The sequence below is a fragment of the Nestor notabilis genome, unplaced genomic scaffold (assembly GCF_000696875.1).
Source record: "Nestor notabilis isolate BGI_N333 unplaced genomic scaffold, ASM69687v1 scaffold5612, whole genome shotgun sequence".
NCBI lineage: Eukaryota > Metazoa > Chordata > Aves > Psittaciformes > Psittacidae > Nestor > Nestor notabilis.
Window position 1 is genome coordinate 1,251 of NW_009917832.1, and position 23,964 is coordinate 25,214.

Below are 23,964 nucleotides of genomic sequence, written 5' to 3' on the forward strand. Positions count from 1 at the left end.
ATTTTAAAGATGTGGAACCAAGGCACACAGCAAGATTAAGTGACTTGCCAGGTCATGATGGATGTTCCCAGCTAGACAAGAGGGCTCTCTTGATGCTAGCTACCCTCCTTGCCACAGTATGATGCTTTTCTCGTCTAGCAGGCTGCACAGCCGAGGCAGGATTTCATGGAAGTTATACATGGGGCTGCACACATTTTGGAGAGCAAAGTTTTAATGCTGTACTTTTTTTTCTCCTTTCAACATGATGGGGCAATATCAAACTATTTTTTCCCCCCTTTTTTTTTTTGGTGCATGCAGCTTTTCACAATGCTAAAGAGGTACAAACTCCTGTCAGTTTGTGTAGCAAGATGTCTGCAACTCTGAATGCAATCAGATTGCAAACTCCCTGCTCTAATCAGTGGGGCAAGAATTCAAGTGCCTTTGGAACACAGCAGTAAAAGGCTCTTTGCGCAGCAGTAGAAGCAACTAGTGCTTTTTTAGAGAGAAGAAAAAGAAGGAACAAGTGCCCGTCACAAAACAATTCTCCCTGCCAGTATGCTGCCTTGGGTAGTCCTCAGAGCTGTGGGAATGAGGAGATGGAGACACCACTTTTTAACTGGCAGTCTTCACAAGAGAGAAGTCACTTAGTTTTCACCTGATCAGTTTGGAGGTGCAATGAAATTGGAGAAACAGAAAAGAGACGGTGTGAATGCAGCCAACTGATGGTTTGCAGTGAGTGCTGCAAGCAAATGTGCGGTGGGGCTGGCCAGTATCACTCACACAGCTCTCTAATTGCTGGTGTTACCTCTGGTAAAGTGCAACTCCTCAGCCCAAGACTGCAATTACAAGTGAAACCTATGATTGAAGGAGGATGCATGGTGCTATAAACTGTATTTTCCTTGTGGCAAAATAGCCACATTCTCTGTAAATAAAGGGAAAAACAGCCTGAGAAGTGTAACCATACCCTAGGAGTCCTCCAGCTCATTCTTCCCATTCAAAAAACTGTGAATGTCAATGTATGGATGCTTTGTGCCTGAAATGTCCATTTACTTACAAGTAAAGGGAGTTTGTCTTGTACCTCTTTCACTCTGGAAAGGTTGGATGTAGGTTTAAATTTACATAGCAGGTGTGAGTGTAAGACCCATAATCCCGAGTGAGAAAGGTCAATCTGAATATCCCACTGGATTCTTTCTGGGGGTAAAGCCATGTCCTGTTTGTGCACCCAGAAAGCCATGTTGCAGGAGGTAGCCTGTTTTAACTCATCAGCAAAGATCTTACTGCAGTAACGAGATTCACTAAGCCACATGCTGTTCTATCACAGGATTTGGTATGTGGGTAAAGCCAAGGGATGTTGTTGAGTGTTGCAGAGCTCTCTCATAAAAATCTGCTCACAACTGGGGCCTTCCACCTGTGTGTTTGTTGGAATATCACCTCTGCAACCTGCAGCAAGCCTTGGCTTAGACCACCGTTCTCCACTGCAGTTAGCAGGTCTAACAGATCAAACTGTAGACCTCTGAGCTGTATCAGTGTGTACCACTGATATTTGGGGACTAAAAGACATGTTTTAAAGCAATACTATTATTAGAATTTCATACCTCTAGACTCTTTCATCAAATGCTATAGAACACTATACTGCTTATCATGATAAAACCTACACATGGGGAGTTTTTTTCCTTAGGGTAATAAGCAATTAGCAGTGTATTAATGCTTTTTTTTTGAGATTTATTGTAGACTTAGTTTCCCCTGCAGAACTAAAAATACAACTCAGCCAAGTATCTGGCTCGAGAATTATGGGTATTAATGTATTCTGGGCTAATAGGGATCATGCGTATCTTTGAGTTTAGTGGGACTTTTGGGTTTTGAATTGGATTTGAGAGACAGTAAAAAGGAATGCGGAATAGCAGTTGGCACAGAAGATATTTTAGATCATCAATTACCTCAAAAGAACAAGAGATAATTTATTTTAAAGGAGTTTTGGGGCTTTAAATGATCCATCAAAAGGCAGTAGAAGTTTCAATTTGCCTCAGAAAACTCTACAAGAAGAACTGGTGGCAGTTCAGCCTAAAGGCACAATGGCCTCACTAAAACCCTAAGTAGATAAAACAGAAGAAGAAAAAAAAGGCCATTTCAAGGATATATTCATATACTTAATGATATTACCCTGCACAAAGCCCATACTATCTTATTCCACTGAGTAACTTGGAGCAATGAAAATAACATTCAGAGCCTTATTAGACTGCCTTTACCATATGGCTGGTTTTGTCTTTGGTGTGTTCCCCTACACCAGCTCACCACACTATTACAAGTTTGGTTTACATCCTGGGATCTATATAGATTGAAGGAGATTTCCAGTTGATTTTTCAATATCGTGGAGGTGTCTTTTCAAATACCTTGGGGGCTGCTAGAGAATTGCTGATCTGTGTTACCCGTGGTAATGGTTTTAAGTCGACAACATTTATCATCTGGATTGTGTGAAGTAAACAGAAAGCTCTGCAGAAACACTGATTCTTGAGATTCTTATAGAGACCACCCACGTGCATGAAAATGACTGATGATTTATATAGCTCAGCATATAACAACCTATTCATGTCTGCATTTTTTTGTTACGCTACATTATGGAAGTACACTTCTGCTAATGAAGAGCTCTAACTGCCCAATTTTACGTAACCATAAACACTTCAAAAATCAGCTTAGCCAAAGATCATACGTACCAGAAAAACAATGTATTTGATTCCCAAGTTTTCTTGCTGAAAGTTTTCTTTCAGAAGATTTACTTCAATCTGGCAAGTAATAAAGAAAAGGCTTTAATCCCTCCTTAGCTGTACCTTACACCCCTAAATCCATGCCCCAGGGTAAAGTAATATTCTTTATGTGGCAAGAACACCATCATGCCTTTGAGGATCTCAAATCACTTTTCAAATACTGAAGTCCCTCAGTACCATTGTGAGATATTTATGAATACCTGGCAGTTACCTGCATTTTATGGATGAGGAATCCAAGGTGTGGAGAAGTTAAATAACTTGGGCAAGATTACAAAATATGATACCAGAGGAGCAAAGAACATGGAGTCATTAATTTCTCACTCATGTGCTTTAAAAGCTAGAAAATGCTCCTTCTGATAGCAGGGAATGAAAGGAAAAAGAGAGGAAAGGGGAATAAGAAACTAAAGATATTGTACATAAGAATTAAGATATGTTGACAGTGTGGTGTATGAGATATAAGAGAAAATCTCAGTAGCTTCCAGCTGAAATACACCCACAGAGGGGAAGATGTGCAGCCTGCTGGGGTAAGCTCTCGAATGAAGTGTCAGCCATTAAATGGAAATGTAGATTTGAGATCTATCAGTCAGGAGGCCTTCAGACAGTTTATACCTGTGACCAAGTAATGCTGGCTGCTGTTCAGCATCTGAGCAGCTGAAGGAATCTTTACTAGCAAGCATGAATGATCGCACTGCAGGATCTGTAGATGGAGCAGAACTGAATGTGCTGGGGAGACAGCCCCATGCATCTTGTCTATCCCATTGCCTTCATTTTATGGAACAAAATCATCAATCAAAGCTGATTCCATGGAATTTACTTCTACATTAACTGCAAACTCATTTAAAAATACGCATTTCTAAAACAAAACCCCTTGCTTACAGGTGAGATTTTCCCAAATATTCAGCACTGGCTCAAAACAGCTTCTTCTGGAACTAGCAACAAGAATGTTGTAGGAGCACAACTTGTCCAAAGCAGTGCCCTTTGGACAATCCCACACAAATTATTACTGGTTAGATTTTATCCTTAACTTCTAACAAGTCACATCTTTCACTATCATCTTTTAGCAAATGAAGAAGCCAGGATTTGAACACTTAAGAATAAAAATTATCTAATATCTTCATTTATATACCTAAATATTTCAATGGAAAGATCAACCCACTGCCAATCTGTTCTTGCGTGTCTTCTTTTTTTGTTAAAACAAAGGTGGCTTGAATACTCTTTTGGTACAAAGCCATTTTTTCTCTCACACAAAAGTGATACGTGTGCGCGTGAAGTTACAAATCACTGGTTGTCACAAAGCGTGTCACGCAAAGTTGGATGTTATGTGTGAGATGAAAAAGTAGAAATGAAACAAAACAAGAATTCATGACCATTATGTTTTATAAATTTGGGTAGCCAAAATACAACCTACGCGAAAGCCAGCCAGATTGTTTGGATTAAATAGGCATGCAGTCCTGATGGATCATGCCCTCCAAGCCAGATTTGTTTACAACTATGGTCTGAACCCTTTATAACAAGTGGATGTGTGAATTGCTATTCAGGCCACAGACTGAGTGAGCATGTTCGGGTGCCCATGTTACAACATTAGAAATGCCCATGCTTCAGGCTAGTTATCTCTTGAAACACTTTATTACCCTTCTCTTGGAATATGTCAGTTGAAAGCAGGCAGCCTTGTGGCAGAGAGAGAAATAAAGACAACTGCAAAACTGTGTTGTTTTTATTTTAAACATGCAAAATACAGTTCATGCATCTGCCATTTGGAAAAATCTCTCGGTTCATAGCAGATTAAACCAAAGACATTTTGGCTCTCAACTCCCAATAAATATTTCAAAATGCTTTACAGTGTAAAGATAAGAAATTTAGCAAAATTTCAACAAACCTGTATAAAAAACAGATACTGGATAACTTTTATTTCAAGGCGACATGCTGTAATGTAAAGAGTTCACTGGTTTTGTCTGGATTGTTTTCCTCATAAAAAGTTTTCAACAATACAGCTGCTTCACAGATTTAAGCCTTTAGGCTACACATGCAAAAAAAAAAAAAAAAGGTTATTTTAGTTAAAAATCACCAAAACGTGCTATTTTTGTTTGTTTTTGTTTCATTTTTAAGTACAGTAGTTGTAGACAGTAGCATTTTTCTGTTGTTCATTTTGTAAAAGAGTGCAGGCAGGTTCATGGAGCTAGTGTCCTGGAAGACTCGTACTCTGACATACATTTGGGTTGTATCCCTTTGCCATTGTAATAGTCCACGACTTGGTTTGGAACTTCAGCCAAAACGCTTTTTGCTAGAGCAGCTGGGGATGCCTGCAGGAAATGGTAGAAAACACAAGTGTTAACCTGCCTCTCTGTTGGAAGCGCCATGGTGTTTAGAGGCATTGGTACCATGAGATCAAGGTAGGAAGTATGGTACAGAAACAGAAGGCAAAAAAGACTCAAAGTGAGTGGCACTCCTGCTGTAAACTCATTTTCTGAGTCAGTTTGGGCATGGAGCTGTAGCTGCCTCAAAGTCTGCTAAAGCTGTTTTTCAGCTCCATCTGGACTATTGTAAGTTCAGGGTAACTGAACTTCTCAGCAGTGTGGGAGAAAACCATATTGCACTGAAAAGGGCTGCAAAGCCTTCATACATCAGTACTTGGTGAGTAATCATAGAATAGAATCACAGAATAGTTAAGGTTGGAAAGGACCTTAAGATCATCTAGTTCCAACCCCCCTGCTATGGGGCAGTAATGCTGCAGAGCTTTGGGTTGAATATGAACATATATCACTGTAGAAGGGAGACCTTCATCACCATTCTGCTCTTCTGGAAAAGTGTTTTAATGGCTGGGGAGGTTTTTAAATTCAATAAAAACTATTTTGTTTTCATTGGAATTAAACCATGGTCATGAGAAAGCTTCAATCCTAGCCTTCATGAAGGCTTTAAAGCTCTTCCTCCAATGCATAAATGGTTGGTGTCAACCAGACTTAAGAACTGATGATCCTAAAATGTAGAGATGGATATAGAGATGGCCACTGGCTTTTGCCCCAGGCATTGAGGAGGCAATGAGAAACCACGTCCTCCACTGATAACACACAGTGGCTGCCTCACCCCCTGACGATGCTTTATTTTAAGCAGCAGGGCCTGTGGGTGTTTTATAGACAACTGTTACCTGCATGTGCTGCAGGGATTTTCCTCAGCTCCTGAATTCAGCAGTGACAAAACTGGACTCCTGTTCTCTACCCTCTTGCCCCATGTTTTGGATTTGCTTGTTTCTACGTATTTGGGTAGAGCTGATTCCAAGCCCCCTGGAGCCAACCCGCCTGACTGTGTTCCCTGTAAACCCACCCCAAAAATGCAGTAAAAATGCTAATGCTTAAATGTCAGTTTGAGAGGTATAAACCAGTGTGTTTATCTCCAACTAGAGCACACATGGATCACACACTGCAGCTCAGATGATGCACGGGAACTCAGCTGCTGGCTGGGCCACATTTCTTCTACACACCAAGTACTTTTTCCCACATTAGTGAACACTTCCCTTCTCACTGTCAGCCAGGTTTCAAAACTACCATCTCATGAAGTAGTTGTATCAACTGTTTATTGCCCTATTCTGTTTCATGCGGTGAGATCCTGATCTTTCCAATCTTAAAATTAGGCTTTCACAGGATGTAACTGGTAAATTATCCATAGGCAAGCTAATCCAGGGTGCAGAAAGCCCCTGGGCTATTATACATTTCAGTATCAAATATTACAATACTTCAAATACATAGATAATGCTAGTAAAACCAGAAACAAAACTATTTTGGTATTTTGAGTCACACATGTGATTAGTAATGAATAAAATGAACTGCTACTTCCCTACTGTGACGTTTATACACAAGTATTTGTGCAGGCAAAAAAAGGCTGGAACATTTCTGCATGAACAAACTGGCAAAGCAGAGCCCATAGTTTGTGTGATAGTGCAGTGACTGTTCTCAGGTGACACACAGTACCAGAACCCATTTTCTTTAATCCTTCAAAATGAAATTCATGGTTTTCCACAGTTGCCCCATTCTTGCCTAAACCTGTTTTCACTGAAATCAGCTGATTTCCATGTTGCTATTGAGAATTACTGGGGATTTTTTAATCCCCTTTGTAGTGAGCCAAAGTTGTGTATAACTTAGCCTGCCCCTGTGACATCTTACCAACAACCCTACAGAAAGGGTGAAAACAAGGAGTGGGGAAAAGTCCTGGGCCATCGCTGCACACACAAGTCCTAGCAATCAGGAAGCTTCACCCTGCTCTAGCTTTAGAAAGGCTGGGCAGTAGCACTTGCCACCAGCTTCTGTGGATCATGTGTAGGTCACCTAATTGAACATGGGGCCAATACTCATCTGCCTGCGTCTTCTGCTTCATTGTGATTCAGAGCAGCCTGTGGAGAAGGACTTGGGGGTGTTGGTCACTGAGAAACTGAACATGAGCCGCTTCAGTGTGTGCTTGAGCCCAGAAACCCCCCATGTGCTGGGCTGCATCAAAAGCAGCGTGAGCAGCAGGTTGAGGGAGGTGACCCTGCCCCTCTGCTCTGCTCTCCTGAGACCCCACTTGCAGCACTGTGTGCAGGGCTGGTGTCCTTGGCATCAGAAGGACATGGAGCTGTTGGAGCAAGTCCAGAGCAGGCCACGAGGATGATCAGGGGCTGCAACACCTGTATGAAGACAGGCTGAGAACATTGGGGCTGTTCAGCCTGGAGAAGAGAAGCTGCGTGGAGACCTCAGAGCAGCTTCCAGTGTCTGAAGAGGGCTACAAGGCTGCTGGAGAGGGACTCTTCACCAGGGACTGGAGCCATAGGACAAGGGGCGATGGGTTTCAACTCCTGATACACTACATCATGTAGCAGATCAAGCACCTATAATAATGTTTTCTGTCTGCACTAGCTCTTGAGCCAGTACAACATTGAAGTGGGTATGAGGCTTTAGGTATGTGAATAATTGTAACTAACTGAAATGTGTTAACTGCCTGTATGAGTGCCGTGCAGGATCAGAACCTTCTCTGAAGTCAAGCTTCTAAAATAAAAGGGATTAGCTCTGTAGGTTATTTTTACAATTTCCTTCTCCCTCCTTTCAATATTCTTACATGGGCATCTTTTGGATAGGTTATTTTTGATCTCTTTAGGTATATATAAGACTTTGAGTTCCAGGCTGTCCTGAGAATTGAAGTACTAAAAAAAAAAAGTTGTTTGGGTTGACTCCAAATGAATTTTGGTTTTCTGTTCCAGCAAAACAAGAAATAATTGCTCACAAATAACCTTTTCTCTCCTCTTCCTGTCAGCAGGAGAGGTAATATGGATTTAGGCATATAGGAATACTTGATTTATCAGAAAAACCTATTAACATTTTACAACTAGTCTAGAAAGATTCTTCCTAGAAAGGACTAAACGCAATGTACATTGACAAAAAGGATGTGATTTTTAACCAAATACATCCTTTACTTAAAGCTGTTGAATGTAATAAGCTGATTTATGGTAATTCTTGTTTAATCAAAACTGATAAAACAAAAATCTCCTAATGTGTTAAATCTGCCTTTCTTCGTGAGGAAAAATGAATCTGAATCAAAACATCACACTCATTTCTCCCATGAAAAATTCTTTCACTTGTTGATGCAAAAGGCATGGTCTTTGTGCTGAGGATAAGGAAGCAAGATAGCTGTGAATGTCACTTTGTTCAGAGATATTATTTGGGATATAGCAATAAAGAATTTCAACCAGAAGTGGCTACTGTTATGGATACTCATCCATCACACTGATGTTTGTTGAAATGCTGAAACATCTCAATAAACAGACTAAATATCAAGTTGCAGAAGAGATATTGACTTTTCTGATATAGCGAATACATTACCTATCTCTGTATCTATATTATCTCTGCTACTGGGAGAAAGGGGGAGAAGATGTGTTTTCAACTAATTGGAAGTAGGTCTAGCACTAGCCTAGTGCTAGATAACTCACCTCTTGACACTTTAGCAATACACTACAACTAAAGTACATCACTAGGCACTTGTGATTATCTGATGAAGGAGAATCACAAGTTATGAGCAGGTCAGTGCTCATGCTTTGTTCCAGCAGATAGGGGACTGCCCTAGCGAATAGTGGCACTGTCACCATAAAAAGGCATGTATCTACAATTCAGTGGCAAATCTGCAGCCATCTGGCATGGTGTCACCAAATTAATAGCACAAGGTGAATTCTACCTCCTGTGAGGATCTGTTGGTTACATAAAGGCAGAGGGAAAAGAGGAACAAGTTTGTTTCTCTTACTCCTCAGTAAAGTTTGTAAAAGTAAGAAGTGAGTCTAGATTCGATATAAATACGGCAAAATTGTATTCTGAAGTGAGAAAAAGAAACTCTTGAGAAGAGGAAAATAAAATGAAGGTATTTTGGAAGTAGCAAATGGGGAAAAAAAATTTCCTGTGGTAAGAAAAAGCATGGAAAAACTGAACAAATGTAAGTATTACAAACCCATACGCAGATGAAAATCAACCCAGAGTTGAAAACTTCTGTGTGACATATCCAGATCTAAGGACCACTAGTGTACGGGAGTGGACTGGAAAGAGCAATCTCATGAGGAGAATGAGTCAGTTACACTGTGGAGTAAAGAAATTTTCCATCAAATACTGAGGATGTCCTTTGTAGACACTGAGGTGAGCAAAAAAAAACCAATCTGGAGAACCACTGAAATCTAACAGAAGGAATGAGTGGAAGGAAGGGAGAGAAAGATTGAAAAACAGAGGGAAGGGGATGTGATTAAGCATTGCTGAGGAACACAATGGCCACTCCATGCCTCCATATGGAGGGAGAGGGCCCTGAAAAACCCGAACCCTAACCCTGTGAGTGGATAGACCTGCCTTTGAGAACTTGAGGACCTACGTTTCAACAAGGAAACAGCCTCCTAGGGAGCACTGTGAGTACAAGTTCACAGCCATTTCAGCTGCCTGTGGAAATGAAGGGAGGGAGAGCAGAATACAGGAGTCCTAATAGAACAGATGCAAAGAGAATGAAAAAGAGACACCAGGAAAAATAATTCAGGGAGAGCACTGAAATGAAAATCAGGAAGGAAGTGGAAGCAACGACTGGTACCACAAGAAGCACATGGATTCTGCCCCATCTCTTCCCTCCCACCCACATCTTACTAATGGAACATATTTGATTCTGTATTCCTCTCCATTTCTGACAAAATAATGCTCTAGACTCATTAAACACTTCATGCCCATCCAAAATTAGGCCTTGCCACAGGCATCGTTCACTCTGTATTATATACATTCACCCTTCTGTGGAGTGGATGGAAACATCAGCTTACGTGTTTGAAGTTCCTAAATGGCACAAACTGGACAATGTCTCGAAGCACAGGCTCGCCCTTGGGAGACCTCAGGATCCCATCATCGCCATCCAGCATCTGCATGTCACTAAAATCAGCATTCCCCACCCCGACGATGATGACTGACATGGGAAGGTGAGAGGCATGGACAATAGCCTCTCTGGTGTCAGCCATGTCTGTGATGACGCCATCCGTCAGAATCAGCAAGATGAAATATTGCTGAAGTTGTTGGGAAAGAAGTGAAAAAGTATAGCATTAGTTCATCTTCCAGAGCTGCTGGCCCTGTTCCAGTAACAGTGTTTCTGGTAAGCCACTCATGAACTTTCTTAAATAGGAAAGAGCCTTTATAGTGACTCAAAGACTACGTGTGTTTCCCATCCAAACCTCCTCAGCTACTAATCTATCCTCTTCTGGAGGTTAGCTCTAGGTCAGGTAATTTCCAGGAGCTAGAGGGAGCCAAGGGCTTCACAGTGTAGAAAAGGGGGTTTCTAGATGCTAGACCTGGGAGAGTCAGGACTTTGGCTGGGAAGTCTGGAATAATCCAGAGATCTCACTAGCCCTGTTTTCCATCTGCTGCACAATCACTTATACTGTCAGTTTCCAATTGCATTTGTTTTCCCTTTGGGAACCAGTGGGAGGCCAGGAGGAATGGGGTATTGACGCATTACAAGCCTGTAGCAGAGCTGCCAGGGAGGTTATGACAGCACTCTGCAGACAAGCTTTGCTAACAGGCAAGTGGGATGGCTGCATCCATCTGCAAACTGAAGGATGACCCATTGCTGCCTGTGGGAGAAGCACCACACTACGGCATGTACGGGGGCCCCTGGGGAGAGCAAGGGCGTGCAGGGAGGAATATATCCATCTTCAATCACTTAATGCAGAGCCCTGAAGAGAGGTTTTCTCATTCTCTAAAGGAGAGCAAGCAATTCCGTGAGCTTGTAATTTCTTTGCCAAAACTCCAAAGCCCACTGAACTGGGATCATGGGCTAGTACTTCACTTGGTAATGGGGAAGAGTGTCTCTCCCATGGATTCTTTATGAATTGTTAGGCAGCTGGAGTCATTGAATAAATGTGCATTAATAGGAAAAATGAACAGCTGACAGAACTTGGTCACTCTGCATAAACAACACCTAACGTAATGAACATTTATTATACATACAGCTATATAAACTCAAAGTGTTCTGTTCATCTCCTGCCACGAATAAAACAAAACGTACAGGAAGAAAACTATCTTGAAGACTACTGCTATAAATTAATATGTTTTTCCAACAGAAAGGGGGGAAGCTTAGGTTTAGAAACATGAAACAACTTATTCAATACAACAAACTAGTTTAGAGGCAGCACTGGGAACAGAGTGAGCCACCTCAGCATTAGGTGGGCATGGAAATGAAAACACAGCAATTCCCAGCTTTAGGACTGGGACTCTAAATACTCTCAAGAACCTGGAAACAGCAGTGGAATGACAATCACAAGCCCAAACTCATGAACAGAAATATTTGGGAACTGCCTTAATAGGACTTAAAAAAAGGCTCAGCACATGAAGAAAGCTTAGGGAAAGCTCTAGGCCTGGTATGAGATGCATGCCAATGTACATCTTTATTGTGTTCCTATACATAGGCATTTTCCATGCTGCAGTATGCAAGTTCTCTCTTACATCCTTTACTCCCACAGCACTTGTAAATGTTTCAGACCTACTCACTCACCTATTCTTTCCAGTTCTCTCATTCTCCCTTTCTCCTATTCTGTCTGGAAGGCAGGAGAAAAAGAAGCCTAATGCATTTCAAAGACATACATTTAAAACATGATCTATGCTTAAATCTTTTAGCCAAGAAATCTGTCATGGGTGTTGTATGAGATGCAGGCTAACAGATTCATCTCCTGCTTTCTAAAAGGCACATGATACTCCATGTAGGTAATAGCAAGTTTGAAAACCGCATACAGTTTTCAAAGGAATGGTTGGAAAAATCCCCTAGTTGAACAAAAGGGTTTTAGTACAGCCTCTGCAAGAGACCTGGAATTGGGTAGTCTGTTTACAGAATCATTTAAACTCCTCTCTTCGCATGATCAACACTTTTAGGGCTTGGTCCACAAAGCTGTGTTACCTTAGTGGTGGCATTTATATTTCCACAGTGAAGAACTACGTGTGTTACAGTAAAACAGTTCTAAAAGCAGGAAACAGAACAGTGGGGAAGAGTTTGAAGTTGTGACTATCGAAGATATAAAGGCAAGATACATTGCTCCAGCTGCCACAGGCTCAAGCTGTGAAAGCCATTAGTGAAAACTGTGAAGGCATGATTCACACCCACGAAAGGGCCCTGTTTGGATATCCTGCAAGAGATCCATCATAATACAAGAGGAAAGCTGAACACAGCATTATGCCCTTACCGAGGCCTCCTTGGTGTTGGTCTCCTCTGATGCTGATTTTGCCACCTTCTGGATGATGGGAGCGATGTTTGTGGGTCCGTACAGCTGCAGCTTGGGAAGGCAGCTCTGATACGCCTCCACCACACCCTGTATTCCTGGCATGAAAAGCCACACAAAAGGCAAATAAATGTGGAGTGCATCACCAGGATGATGCTTGTTTAAAATGTAAATAAAAGGTGGGCTCATAATTAGGAAGGACTAACAACTTCAGGTGATTTTCAAGAAGCTGTCCCTAGCTGCCTTGAATCTAGTTTGTAATATATAATTCATTGTACCATGCTTCTCCTTTCCAGCAGTTTTTAATGTCTTCTTTTCAGGTATCAGCTTGCAGTGCCCTAGCGTCCATCCTCCTCAGTTCAAGGTGTAAGTGATCACTTCCTGATCACCAGCTAGAAATTCATGCTAAAAGGGCAGCACAAATTACAAACACTTCAACACTTCTCCCTCCTCCACTTCAGCTAAATTCTGCTTACTGTGGTAGTTACCAACAAACCTGCCCTTTGTACATACAACCTAGAGGTGTCAAGGAATTCAAACAGCTTTTCCTGGCTGACTCCTCTTTGCTAAGAAAAGAGCACAGGGTGAATTTGCATTATTGCTCACAGGTTGAATTTGATTATGATCAAAAGCTGTGAAATCTTGGAAGAAGCAGCAGGATGCTTTGCAGTCAACAGAAAAATGAGCTTTAGGCAAGAAGTTCTGATGGGAGAACTAGCTATTTTGGGCTTTTTTATTCCAGGATATATAGCCAGAGCAGGGAGAACACACTACTGCTGACACACTTGACAGATCACTGAATGGAATTCGGTATCTTCAATCACTGAGAAGAAGGATTTCTTGAAGTAAGGCAGGTTTGCCTCTGCATTCAGAACTCTCAGCTTACCAGACCTAACGGATTAGAGCTCTGAAGCTAGAAAGAAAGTCACAGACTGAAAAGCTTCATGAAGGATGCAGGAGAATGAAAAGCTTCTAAAAGAGGCTAAGGTAGGTTGAGTTTGCATAGCTCACTCATGAAATGCTACTCAACCAAATTTAGAGGATATACGGGTGCAGACTGGTTACTAACAAATCACAGGGAACTGTAATTGCTTTACAACAAGAAACCTGAACCTCCTATAAAAAAAAAAGGTGGAGAACGCAGTCTTCTCTCTTTGTAGGTAGCTACAAACATAGTTTTTCCATTGCAGTGCTCACAAACAAAGGAACATGCTCCAATTATAGCTATCATTGGCTAAAATGTAAAGTAATGTTATAAAATTTCCCTTGGTAATTCCAGTGACTAAATTACATATTGCAAAACAGACCTTTTATTATCTCCCAATTTTAAACCTGCCCTGGATTTCATTAATATGCCTACTGATCTTCAATGAAGGCCTCATAAATCTTCCCCAAGATGATGACGAGATGCACTGTAGTTTTTTCCTTATGCGTTGAAATAGTATAAGATGAAACTCACTCCCTACATTCCACACAGATTTAGCGTGGTACGTGTCAGAAAGTTGCTTTCATCTTAGAAACAAACATGTTATAGAAACAATTTCTTCGTTGCTTTCTCAGATTACTATCTTTTAGAAATATCTACTGTCCTAATATATCCAAATCCAACAGGTTATGTGAGTGGCTTAATTTGTAGGTTACTCTTCTCTGAATTCCTTCAACTCTACATTTGTAATTGGAATCCACTTTGTACAGCTCTGATGAAATATACAGTGTATACATATATAGGTGGGTGTAAGATGCATGTAAAATGCATGCATGTGTAGAAGCATTCATTCTGATTAGAGGCTGTCACTTTCTTTTGCAGACAATAAAGACTAAATCTTAAGTATAAAACTATTAATATAATAGACTACAAATATACTAAATATAAGGGTATAAGTACTACAATTTTCAAGAATGGAAATCGTACCAGGGGAGAAAAGGTGAGAATATCCATATCCTGTGAATTCCAGTCATCTTCATCAAAGTACTAAGTGATAGAACAAGAGGAAACAGCCTCAAGCTGTGGCACGGGAGGTTTAGACTGGAGATTAGGAACAATTTCTTCACTGAAACATTTGTCAAGCATTGGAACAGGCTGCCCAGGGCAGGGGTTTAGTCACCATCCCTGGGTGTGTTTAAAAGACTTGCAGATGTGGCACTTAGGGACACTGGTTTAGTGCTGGACTTGGCAGTTGAGATGGTTTAGATGGTTGATTTTAAAGGTCTTTTCCAACCTAAATGATCCTATGATTCTGTACACAGTTCTTACTCAAGGTAGAGGGATGCTTCACACTTCCTTGTGCCAGTAAAAGCTCACTGCTTCCACAAAGAAAGGGATTTCATTCCTCAAAAACAAATCAGACACATACTTTCTATCCAACCTGTTTCCCGTTTTAAGGCACGATACTCTGCAGCAATTTTCCTTTGTTTTGTGGCAAGTATGCTAAATATTACAAGGAAAAATAGTTTGGTCACTAAGTACTTTATCTCCAGCTCACTCTTGCGTTCTCTCTCCACATGACACACTGGTGTTACTGCTCCCCGTGTCACCTAATACAGTGGGAGCATCTATTTTCACAACACAGAATGACTGGTGACAGGAACTGATCAAGCATCCATGACAGGCACGTGATGAGCAAGCTGCAGAGGATAAGGAAACGTGTTTTCTGGTATGTATCCTTCTCTTGCTTTCATCCAGATGGGTATTATTTTAAAAGGTATCATACAGGACAAAAAAGTGCTTTTTATATCTCACACATGCCTGTGCACTGCTGCAAAATTTCTTCCCTGGGCTTTCATGCTACAACCATCTTTTTATGTCTTCTTAGCCCTAAAACTCAACTTCTCAGTGATGGGTTAACTTATCATATAACTAAGTCTTACGCAAAGAACCCAGTAAAGTTTAAATACTAAGTGACATAAGCCAAGGCAAGACTCATAGAGCAGCTCCTTCCTTTTTTTTTAACCTCCTCTCATTTCCATTCTTACATTTTATTCTGCATACATAGTATGGTCTGGATAGAAAGTTGTTTACTTGCAGAGGGTTTGTCTGTCCAACCTCTGATCTGCTACAGAGATGTGAAAGCCTCTTCATTCAATACAAACCATTATACAACGTCAGTGTGATAAGAGAATTAGCCTTGGACTCAAAAGAGACAGCAAAGGGAGGATAAAAGAAGTGTTCTCTGCGTGGACTACTAGTGCTTTTCTCTGAAGTACGCAGTCTAAACGTCCTGCATTTAGACTGGGAAACAAAGCTATATTTGAACATTACATATCATCTAATGCCAACCATTGTTAACGGAGATGTTTTAAACAGCTCAGGCCTTCTGTGTTCAGAAGCAGGCAAGCTAACACATTTTAAAATGTGATGGTCCAGACGGAATGCTGAGGTCTGTTTTGCTTCCCCACCTCATCCCCACGTCTTCAGTGTGACTAAAATCTCAACTTCAACTTGGCTCACAAGCTATACAGGCACTTGTAGATGCATAAATGTAATTTCACCTTCTTTTAACTCCTTATAAGCAATGTAAAAAACTGTGTCAACACATCAAGCAGCTGTAGGACTTATGCTAAATTACAATTCAAGCATGTGACCTGCAGAGGCTGGGGCAATCCAACAATCCAAGTGCAACAACAAAACAGAAATGCCCACTGAACCGAAAACAGAGGTCTAGCATTAGCATGACTGAAGTCTAAGTTCTTTTAATGTCTCTTAAACTCTCTTTCCTCGCTCCATTTACTGGCATCTTAATTGTCATCCTGAACATATTCCGCTAACCATGCCTGAAAGAAATTCACTAACAAGTCTGAGAAAGGCTGAAAGAAGCAGCTAGAAAATAGATAGAAAACAGGAAGAGTGTTTTGAAATACCCATCTCAGTGTTTGGATAGGAGCAGAAGGAGATAAGGGAGAATAACAACCTGTGGGTTTTAGACAGCAGTGGTAATCTGACTAAGGCTCTCAGATAAGTGATAGTCTGGGCTTACTTGTTGGGCTGTTTAAAGATTATTGTCTTGTTACTCTCTTTTATAAAAGTTGTGAATTGTGGCCGGAGATCCTAGAAAGACAGCATCAGTCACTGCAGACCTCACTTACAAGTACAAGACATCCAGCAACATCTGCTACATGAATCTGGCCTCTGAGTACCAACGATTAGAGACTGATTATGGCTAGAACACAATTACACTCTGTTAAAACAGCCTCCTGCTGCATCTACTGTCATGAAAGTATGCTACCTTCTACCACAGCAGTCCTTAGCTGCTACCCTGGCCTTCGGTGCTGGACATTGCTGGGCTGACTTGCAGCAGGCTGCTGCTGCTATTGATCTGGCAGAGTCTGCTTTTGCAAATTCTTAGTTGTACAACCTCTGCTGTTGGTGTAGCTGAAGATCTGGGATGAATCTAAAAGACACGGCTTTAGTGTAGTGCTTTGCCAGTGATTTGGGGAAGCACAAGAGCTGAATATCCAACATGATGTACTTTCAGAGGGACCTATTTGTCAGGAAATTCATGTGTGGCACTTTCTGAAGTTTCTAAAGCTAAGCCAAGTGGCTTAGAGTCTGTCAGGTTTTGAAAATCCTGGCTGCTATCTTAAAAAAACACTCAGGGGATACAATAAAAAATGAAAGCACATTTAGCATACAGCAAAAACATGGCAGTCCAACCTCATGTGAGTGTTACCTGCACATTCTGGGTTGTCTTCATTGAAATTGATTGCAAAATCATGAGAGACCTGCAGAGAAATGCAAAGAAGAGAGAAAGACTGTAGTCAGAAAAATTATTCCAAAAGGACTTGCAGTTAACCACCCTTTACATTATTTCTGTGTTAAACCAGAGTCTTTTTAAGCTTCCAGCCATTTAATGTGAAATACAGTTCCCTCTGGAACTCCTCACAGAAATAAAGTAGTGAAACTGGAATCAAATTTGTCAGTTAACAATAAACCCATGAAAAAACCAGCACAAATAAAGCCACCCAAATACATGAGGAATCACATAAATATGGTGTCAGGGTTAGGCTACCAATGCCAGTCACGGAAGACAGATCTGTTGCTGAGGAGATTGAAATGCCACCTCTCCCTAGCTCAGCATCTTGGATTGAAGGAGAAAGCAGGCTGTGATAAGAGTGCTGACAGTGGAAGCACAGGCCCCTTTTGAATCCTGCACTCACATGTGTAAACAGGTCCTCATTTGAAGGCCATGCAAGTACTGGGAAAATAAATTATTCTCCAAAGAAATCAGAGAAGTCACCTGGACCCACCGTGAAATAATAATGTAAGAGATACAAGGGGTCTGAGCTGGTTAGGAAGTGACGTTAGCTTGGGAGGAAATGAATACTGCAGTCTGTCTCTCTAAATCTGTCTGTAATAAAATACTACAGAGCTATTTTCTAAGGGGAATGACTGAATACAAAAAAGTTGCTGATTTTCTAATAAAGAAATGTATTGTATCCTTAGTGGTCTGGGAAAATAATACACAACTACTGTATGGACAACTAATGGAAGGCAATGGAATTCTCAGATTCGAGGCTTCCCCTTTCTGTCTGTCACTTAGAGATCTGCATCTGCAGCACAAATCTGTTGGGACTGAAACTTTCTTCAGATGCTCTATTCTGTTTTTTTTTAAGGGTTGTTCTTGCCTGAATTTCTTTCCAGATTCCTTTTTGCTCCATTTGATCTCTGAGAAGGCTTGATTTTCTTAATCTTAATTTTCCTGTTTTCCCTTAAATTGTCTTGAATGAGGCCCAACTTTTGTCTTGCAATTCACGAGATGTCTATGTATATATATTTAAGCAGGCAATTCATGAAATGTAAAGTTGAACTCAGGTACTTAATCCCAGATTCATGGAGGCATTTATATAGCTAACTCCAGTTTTACACATTTGAGACTTCACAGATGTCTCTAGGACTTTCAAAAGTACCAACAGTCCTGGTCATATGGAAAGCAACCTGTTTACTCCTTGTATAATGGAACCTGGATTATTTGCAGAAAGAGATCTATTGGATGATGCTGTTTTGTTTGCTAGTTTAGATGACTTGAGAGCACGGTATGGGAAATGGTCTATGACTAATAGAACCATACAATCAAATACGTGATTTTATAGGTGCTGCTATAAAAGCAAAGTGGTATATGGTAAAATGGTAAATGGTAAATGGGTCTGTTCAGCCTGGAGAAGAGAAGCTGTGTGGAGACCTCAGAGCAGCTTCCAGTGTCTGAAGGGGGCTACAAGGCTGCTGGAGAGGGACTCTTCATCAGGGACTGTAGCGACAGGACAAGGGCTGATGGGTTCAAACTGAAACAGGGGAAGTTCAGGTTGGATCTAAGGCAGAAGTTCTTCCCTGTGAGGGTGCTGAGGCGCTGGCACAGGGTGCCCAGAGACGCTGTGGCTGCCCCATCCCTGGCAGTGTTCAAGGCCAGGTTGGATGGGGCTTGGAGCAACCTGGTCTAGTGGAAGGTGTCCCTGTCCATGGCAGGCAGTTGGAACTGAATGATCTTAAGGTCCTTTCCAGTCCAAACCAGTCTGTGATTCTGTGACTCTATAAGTTGTCTAACTACTGCCGAAGAGAGTTTCTCACACAGAAATTGAATTTCCTCATCATATGATGGCTTTGTTTACCACAGTGAAGCAAAGCATACTTATTAAGAGGTTAAATGAAGCAGGACTTCTACCATGATGGGAAAGTGAAGCAAAAACTCACTGAAGAGTCTGCAACCCCTTCAGCTAGCCAGGAAATTGGTATGTCTACACCAGGCATCAGCTGCCTTTTACAGAGGGTTTGATGTAGCCCATTCAGGCTACCCTACTTAGCAATAGAAGAAAATGCAGGAAGTCACCTCCTGTGTTCCTTGCTGAGCAGGCACAGAAGAGCACGGCTGTCAGATAGGCTTCGGAGGTGCTCCAGAGCCTTTCTGTCTGGCTGCTCTGTGTGTCTCTTGGTACGCTCTGCCCAGCTGGTATCTGCCAGTCTCATAACCAGCTGCAGGCCAAAGGTAATTGCAGCTGTCGAGAGCAGTTATGCGAGTTCTCACTCACTATGATTTTGTTGTTGCTCAATAGCCTTTCTTCTTCCTTTAGACTTTCTGTATTTTATATTAACTGTATCCCAGAGCAAGAAGGATGGTGATGCATGTTTATCACTGATGCTTCCATGCCTCTTCAGCGATTTTATGTCTTTATTCCAAATGCATTTGACATTATAGCTAAGGGAGCACCACAATTCTTTCCCAGAGCTATGAATACAGTGTTTTGATCTCACATGCAAGCATGGGCTTGATGCTGCTGTTGCTATACTTCTTTCAGGATCACACTATGCAAACAATTTATCTGGTTCCAAGCTATGGCACCCAGGCCAGTATCCAAGGAAAATGTAGACAACAGTTCAGGCCAATAAGGAAAACCCAAGTCTAGTAAGTGTGCACAATGATCCCAAAATTAATACTGCCTGAGCAATGGCTGCTATCCACCCAAAGCAAGTGGCCTTCATACATCATCATTCTGATTCACCAAGAATGGTGTCAAAATGTATCCTGAAGGCAGGACAGGAAACACAATGAATGTGCAGAAGTATTGGCTTGTTTCCTCTGCTCTCTGAACAATATAGCACATTGAATTCTTTTGCTTTCAAACCTGTGCAACATAATGAGCCTTCCTCCTTTTTTGTTTTGCACATGCAAGGGCTTTTCTGACTGAAAGGCAAACCATGCTGATGCCAGAGGACCAAAAGCTGGTGTACTGAATTGCATCTTTCTGATACTGAATGACACAGCCCTCATGCCCTCTTAGAACTGATAAACTAATGGGGAAAAGGAGGCAGAAGTGTGAACATCTAAGATACTGATGACTGGGAAATCCTCAGGGGAAACAAGACACTTGGCTGTTCAGCAGCAAGCATGTTTATATATAATGTACTAGGGTGGCTTGTATGATGGATCAATGTAGCAGTCAGGAAATCAGGAATATGTCAAGTCACGGCAACACAGAAGGACTGCTTTAATTCGTAAAGAACTGCAGACCATGGTCTGTGGTGGATGTCAGCTTCAAGGTAAGAAGTTTCCTCACAAAACTGATTGTGTCACGGACCCTGGATTAAGTTTTGAATATGTAGTTGACCGTCTTCTCAGCCCTCCTACTCTTAACATTAGTCCATAAAATCAATCCATAAGAGGAAAGGAGAGAGAAATTCAGGGCTGCAGAGATGATTATAGCTGATCAGCCTGGCATTACCTGGGTTGCTGCACAGAACACCACTCAAACCCTCTAAGGACATTTACTTGCACTTGGCTGTGTATCAATCTTTTCCCTCTGCAGGACTCCAGATAAATTATTTAGCAGATACAATCATGGATGTGGGATTATTAAATCACAGCTGTGCTGGAACTTCCTGCCCCCAAAAGATACTATTTCTCAGGTAATTTCTTCAACATTTTAACAAGCAAAATAAGTAGCTCTATGATACATCATGATGCGGTGAACAGCAGTGTTCCTGAGGATACATCAACTAAACAGTCTAAAAGACTTGTGCTAAGGCAAATTATAGCAGTTTCTTTTTGCCACTGTACAATGCCTCCATTGCCTGTGCATACACAGTGACAAGTGCCTGCATACAGAAAGGCAGTTTGTCAATGTGAGACCTTTGCAAAGTTTGCAAGAATCAGAACCATACTTGCACGTGCTGATGACCGGGTTAGTAGAAAAGTCACCTTGATTTAATATAGCAGGTAACTTACTTGCCTTGTATTAGAATGGAATGAAATTCAGTCTCATAGCATGGCCCTTGCTAAAGAGGTTTCTCGCCTGCGTACAGAAAGGCAGTTGTTTGTCAGTGTGAGACCTTTGCAAAGTTTGCAAGAATCAGAACCATACTTGCACGTGCTGATGACCGGGTTAGTAGAAAAGTCACCTTGATTTAATATAGCAGGTAACTTACTTGCCTTGTATTAGAATGGAATGAAATTCAGTCTCATAGCATGGCCCTTGCTAAAGAGGTTTCTAATTAAGGCTGAAAGGAAAAGAGGATTTCCTGCTTCATGAGAATTTTTGAGATGGAAAGCTTTTTGACTATGAAAGGGCATTTTATTTAAGTTGCATCAAAACTTAAGAATAATGAGGGTTGAAAAGGACCTTATTCTATTCTGGCCTCCACGTTTTTGTTAAACCCCTTGTACTCTAAATGAACTTCCATTTTTTCAAATAAAAAGCTGCTTTGAAACCAAGTTTTTGATTCATTTTGCAAATGCTGACTATGGATGCCTGAATTCTGAAAATCAGTGATCCTTTCTTCTAGATTGTTCAATCACAGAATCACAGGTTGGTTTCGCTTGGAAAGGACCTTAAGATCATCTAGTTCCAACCCCCTACCATGTCACCCAAGACTCTGTCCAACCTGGCCTTGAACACTGCCAGGGATGGGGCAGCCACAGCTTTTCTGGGCACCCTGTGCCAGCCCCTCAGCACCCTCACAGGGAAGAACTTCTGCCTTAGATGCAACCTGAACTTCCCCTGTTTCAGTTTGAACCCATCAGCCCTTGTCCTATCGCTACAATCCCTAATGAAGAGTGAGGGACCCCAACATCCTTGTAGGTGCCCTTAAATTAACCACCCTGTCCCAAATAGCTCCAGCTTTCCAGAAACCTCAATGGTGATGGTCCTGGGACTACTTCACAAACAATCTGCAAACTCAGGCATGTTTAGGAATGCTTTCATACTAATTTAAGATTGTCAAAACTCCATGAACAATAGAGGCACACAAGCATACATGCTGAGATGCACAATGTTGAGCACTTACCTATGAATAAATTGAACACTACTAAGCCACTGCCAGTCTGAAAATGAAATATGGAGCACCTGCATATTTAGCAAGAGCTTAGGCACTAATATTTAAAGAACCATTGCTCAAAATCTATTGTTTTCAGAATGCTCATTAATCAAACAGTTTGGAAGTGGACAGCTTGCATCTTTGGCTAAGACCAAATTGTAGACATTTCTGCTTGACAAAGCTTGGCCATTTATTTTCCCTTCTACTTGATTTCTGAGCACGCTGTACAGTTTTCATGTCTAAATTCAAGTTGCTTGGACAAGGTGACAAATTCTGATTTTTCCCCTTGGTCCGTTACACATCCTTCTGGTTTGCATATACTTTTTGCCCTCAAGCTCCTGAAAACTGCAGGAATCACAAAGACCACAGCATTTTTCAAGTCCCTTACCTGTCCAGGAAACCAGACAGTGCAGCATCATAAAGATGCTGTTCTGTTTCTGTAACTGCAGTGAGGTTCAACCCAGCAACTCTTCCCAGCATAAGCACTGAAAAAAGCTTTCATTAAAAATGCAGAAGTAACCAAGACTGTCTTCAAACAAACTGCAGTTGTTTTGTGCCTATTCAGGTGTCAACCTGCAATTCTTCTTTAGGAAAGAAGACCATGTTACTGCCAATATGCCTGCTATAGGGTGACACAATTCAAACTTCATTATAACACTAAGTTTTGTGCTGCTGTTTGGTTTTTCAGCTCCTCTGAGTTCTGCCAGCTATGAAATTAGTGTGTGGTTCCACTTTCTTTCCTCCTCTTTACTGTGAACTTCTGCAGCAGTGTCTGAGTCCATATTATCTGCCACCTCTTCACTTTACATCGGATTTCTTAGATACTTCTCAATGCAGAAAAGAAGTGATGGTTTGGAGACACTTCTGTGGAATAATCAGCATGTTCTGCAAGTTTCATGTGATAGAAACTCAAGTGGGGAATATTACTCTTGGAGGTTTACTTAGATCAAGGAGCAGGGTGATGTATTTGTCAGGCTTGGGGAAAGAAGATTGTATTGCTGAGCATTAGATGAAAGATCTCTAGACTGATGATGAGCATTATATATGGCATTTCTTGCTTCCTTCACTCCCACAGATTCCTTATGCCACTAAGAAACTGCTGGTTTTCTGCTAACAGCTGAAGTGTTTCATTTGGAGCTGAGGGAAAATAAAGTCAGCGTAACAGTGGTGTGCTCTTGAAATGGGAATTCTGTAGCAAGCATGTACAAAAACATGATTTACAGGGGGCTCAGCCTCACGAGATTCATAAAGAGCCTGCATAGGTGGATACTGATACTGTTCTGAAGTGTATAATGGTGTGTATTTTTCCATGGGGAATAATAGTTGGCATAGCAAATGTTACTCTTCTTGTACCATGTGAAGAGATGTGACAAGACTAGAATCTCATTAAGCAGACAGGTAGATACTATCCTCCAGCACCCATCCCAGGCTATTAGTAGGAGCTCAAGACAGTATAAACCCGGGCATTGGTTTGACAACACCGCAAAGGTACACCTTTCTCCTGTGTGGTGATGTACACCAAGGAGTAAATAGCAATGTTAGTATTGATTCCCTATCCTCCAGCACCCATCCCAGGCTATTAGTAGGAGCTCGAGACAGTATAAACCCTGGGCATTGGTTTGACAACACTGCAAATGTACACCTTTCTCCTGTGTGGTGATGTACACCAAGGAGTAAATAGCACTGTT

The 23,964-nt window shown here is 41.4% G+C and overlaps 1 protein-coding gene across 1 annotated transcript in view; it reads right to left on the reverse strand.

The window, feature by feature from the left end:
* Positions 1 to 4,442: 4,442 nt before the first annotated feature.
* Positions 4,443 to 23,964, reverse strand: part of CPNE4 (copine IV) — an 87,517-nt gene continuing 67,995 nt past the window's right edge. The window contains exons 9-12 of the mRNA XM_010009428.1: positions 17,145 to 17,196; positions 12,442 to 12,575; positions 10,039 to 10,275; positions 4,443 to 5,041 (exon numbers count right to left, since the gene is read on the reverse strand). Of these exons, the coding sequence (XP_010007730.1) occupies positions 4,910 to 5,041; positions 10,039 to 10,275; positions 12,442 to 12,575; positions 17,145 to 17,196 (555 nt within the window). The 3' untranslated portion in view covers positions 4,443 to 4,909. The remainder of the gene's footprint in view (positions 5,042 to 10,038; positions 10,276 to 12,441; positions 12,576 to 17,144; positions 17,197 to 23,964) is intronic.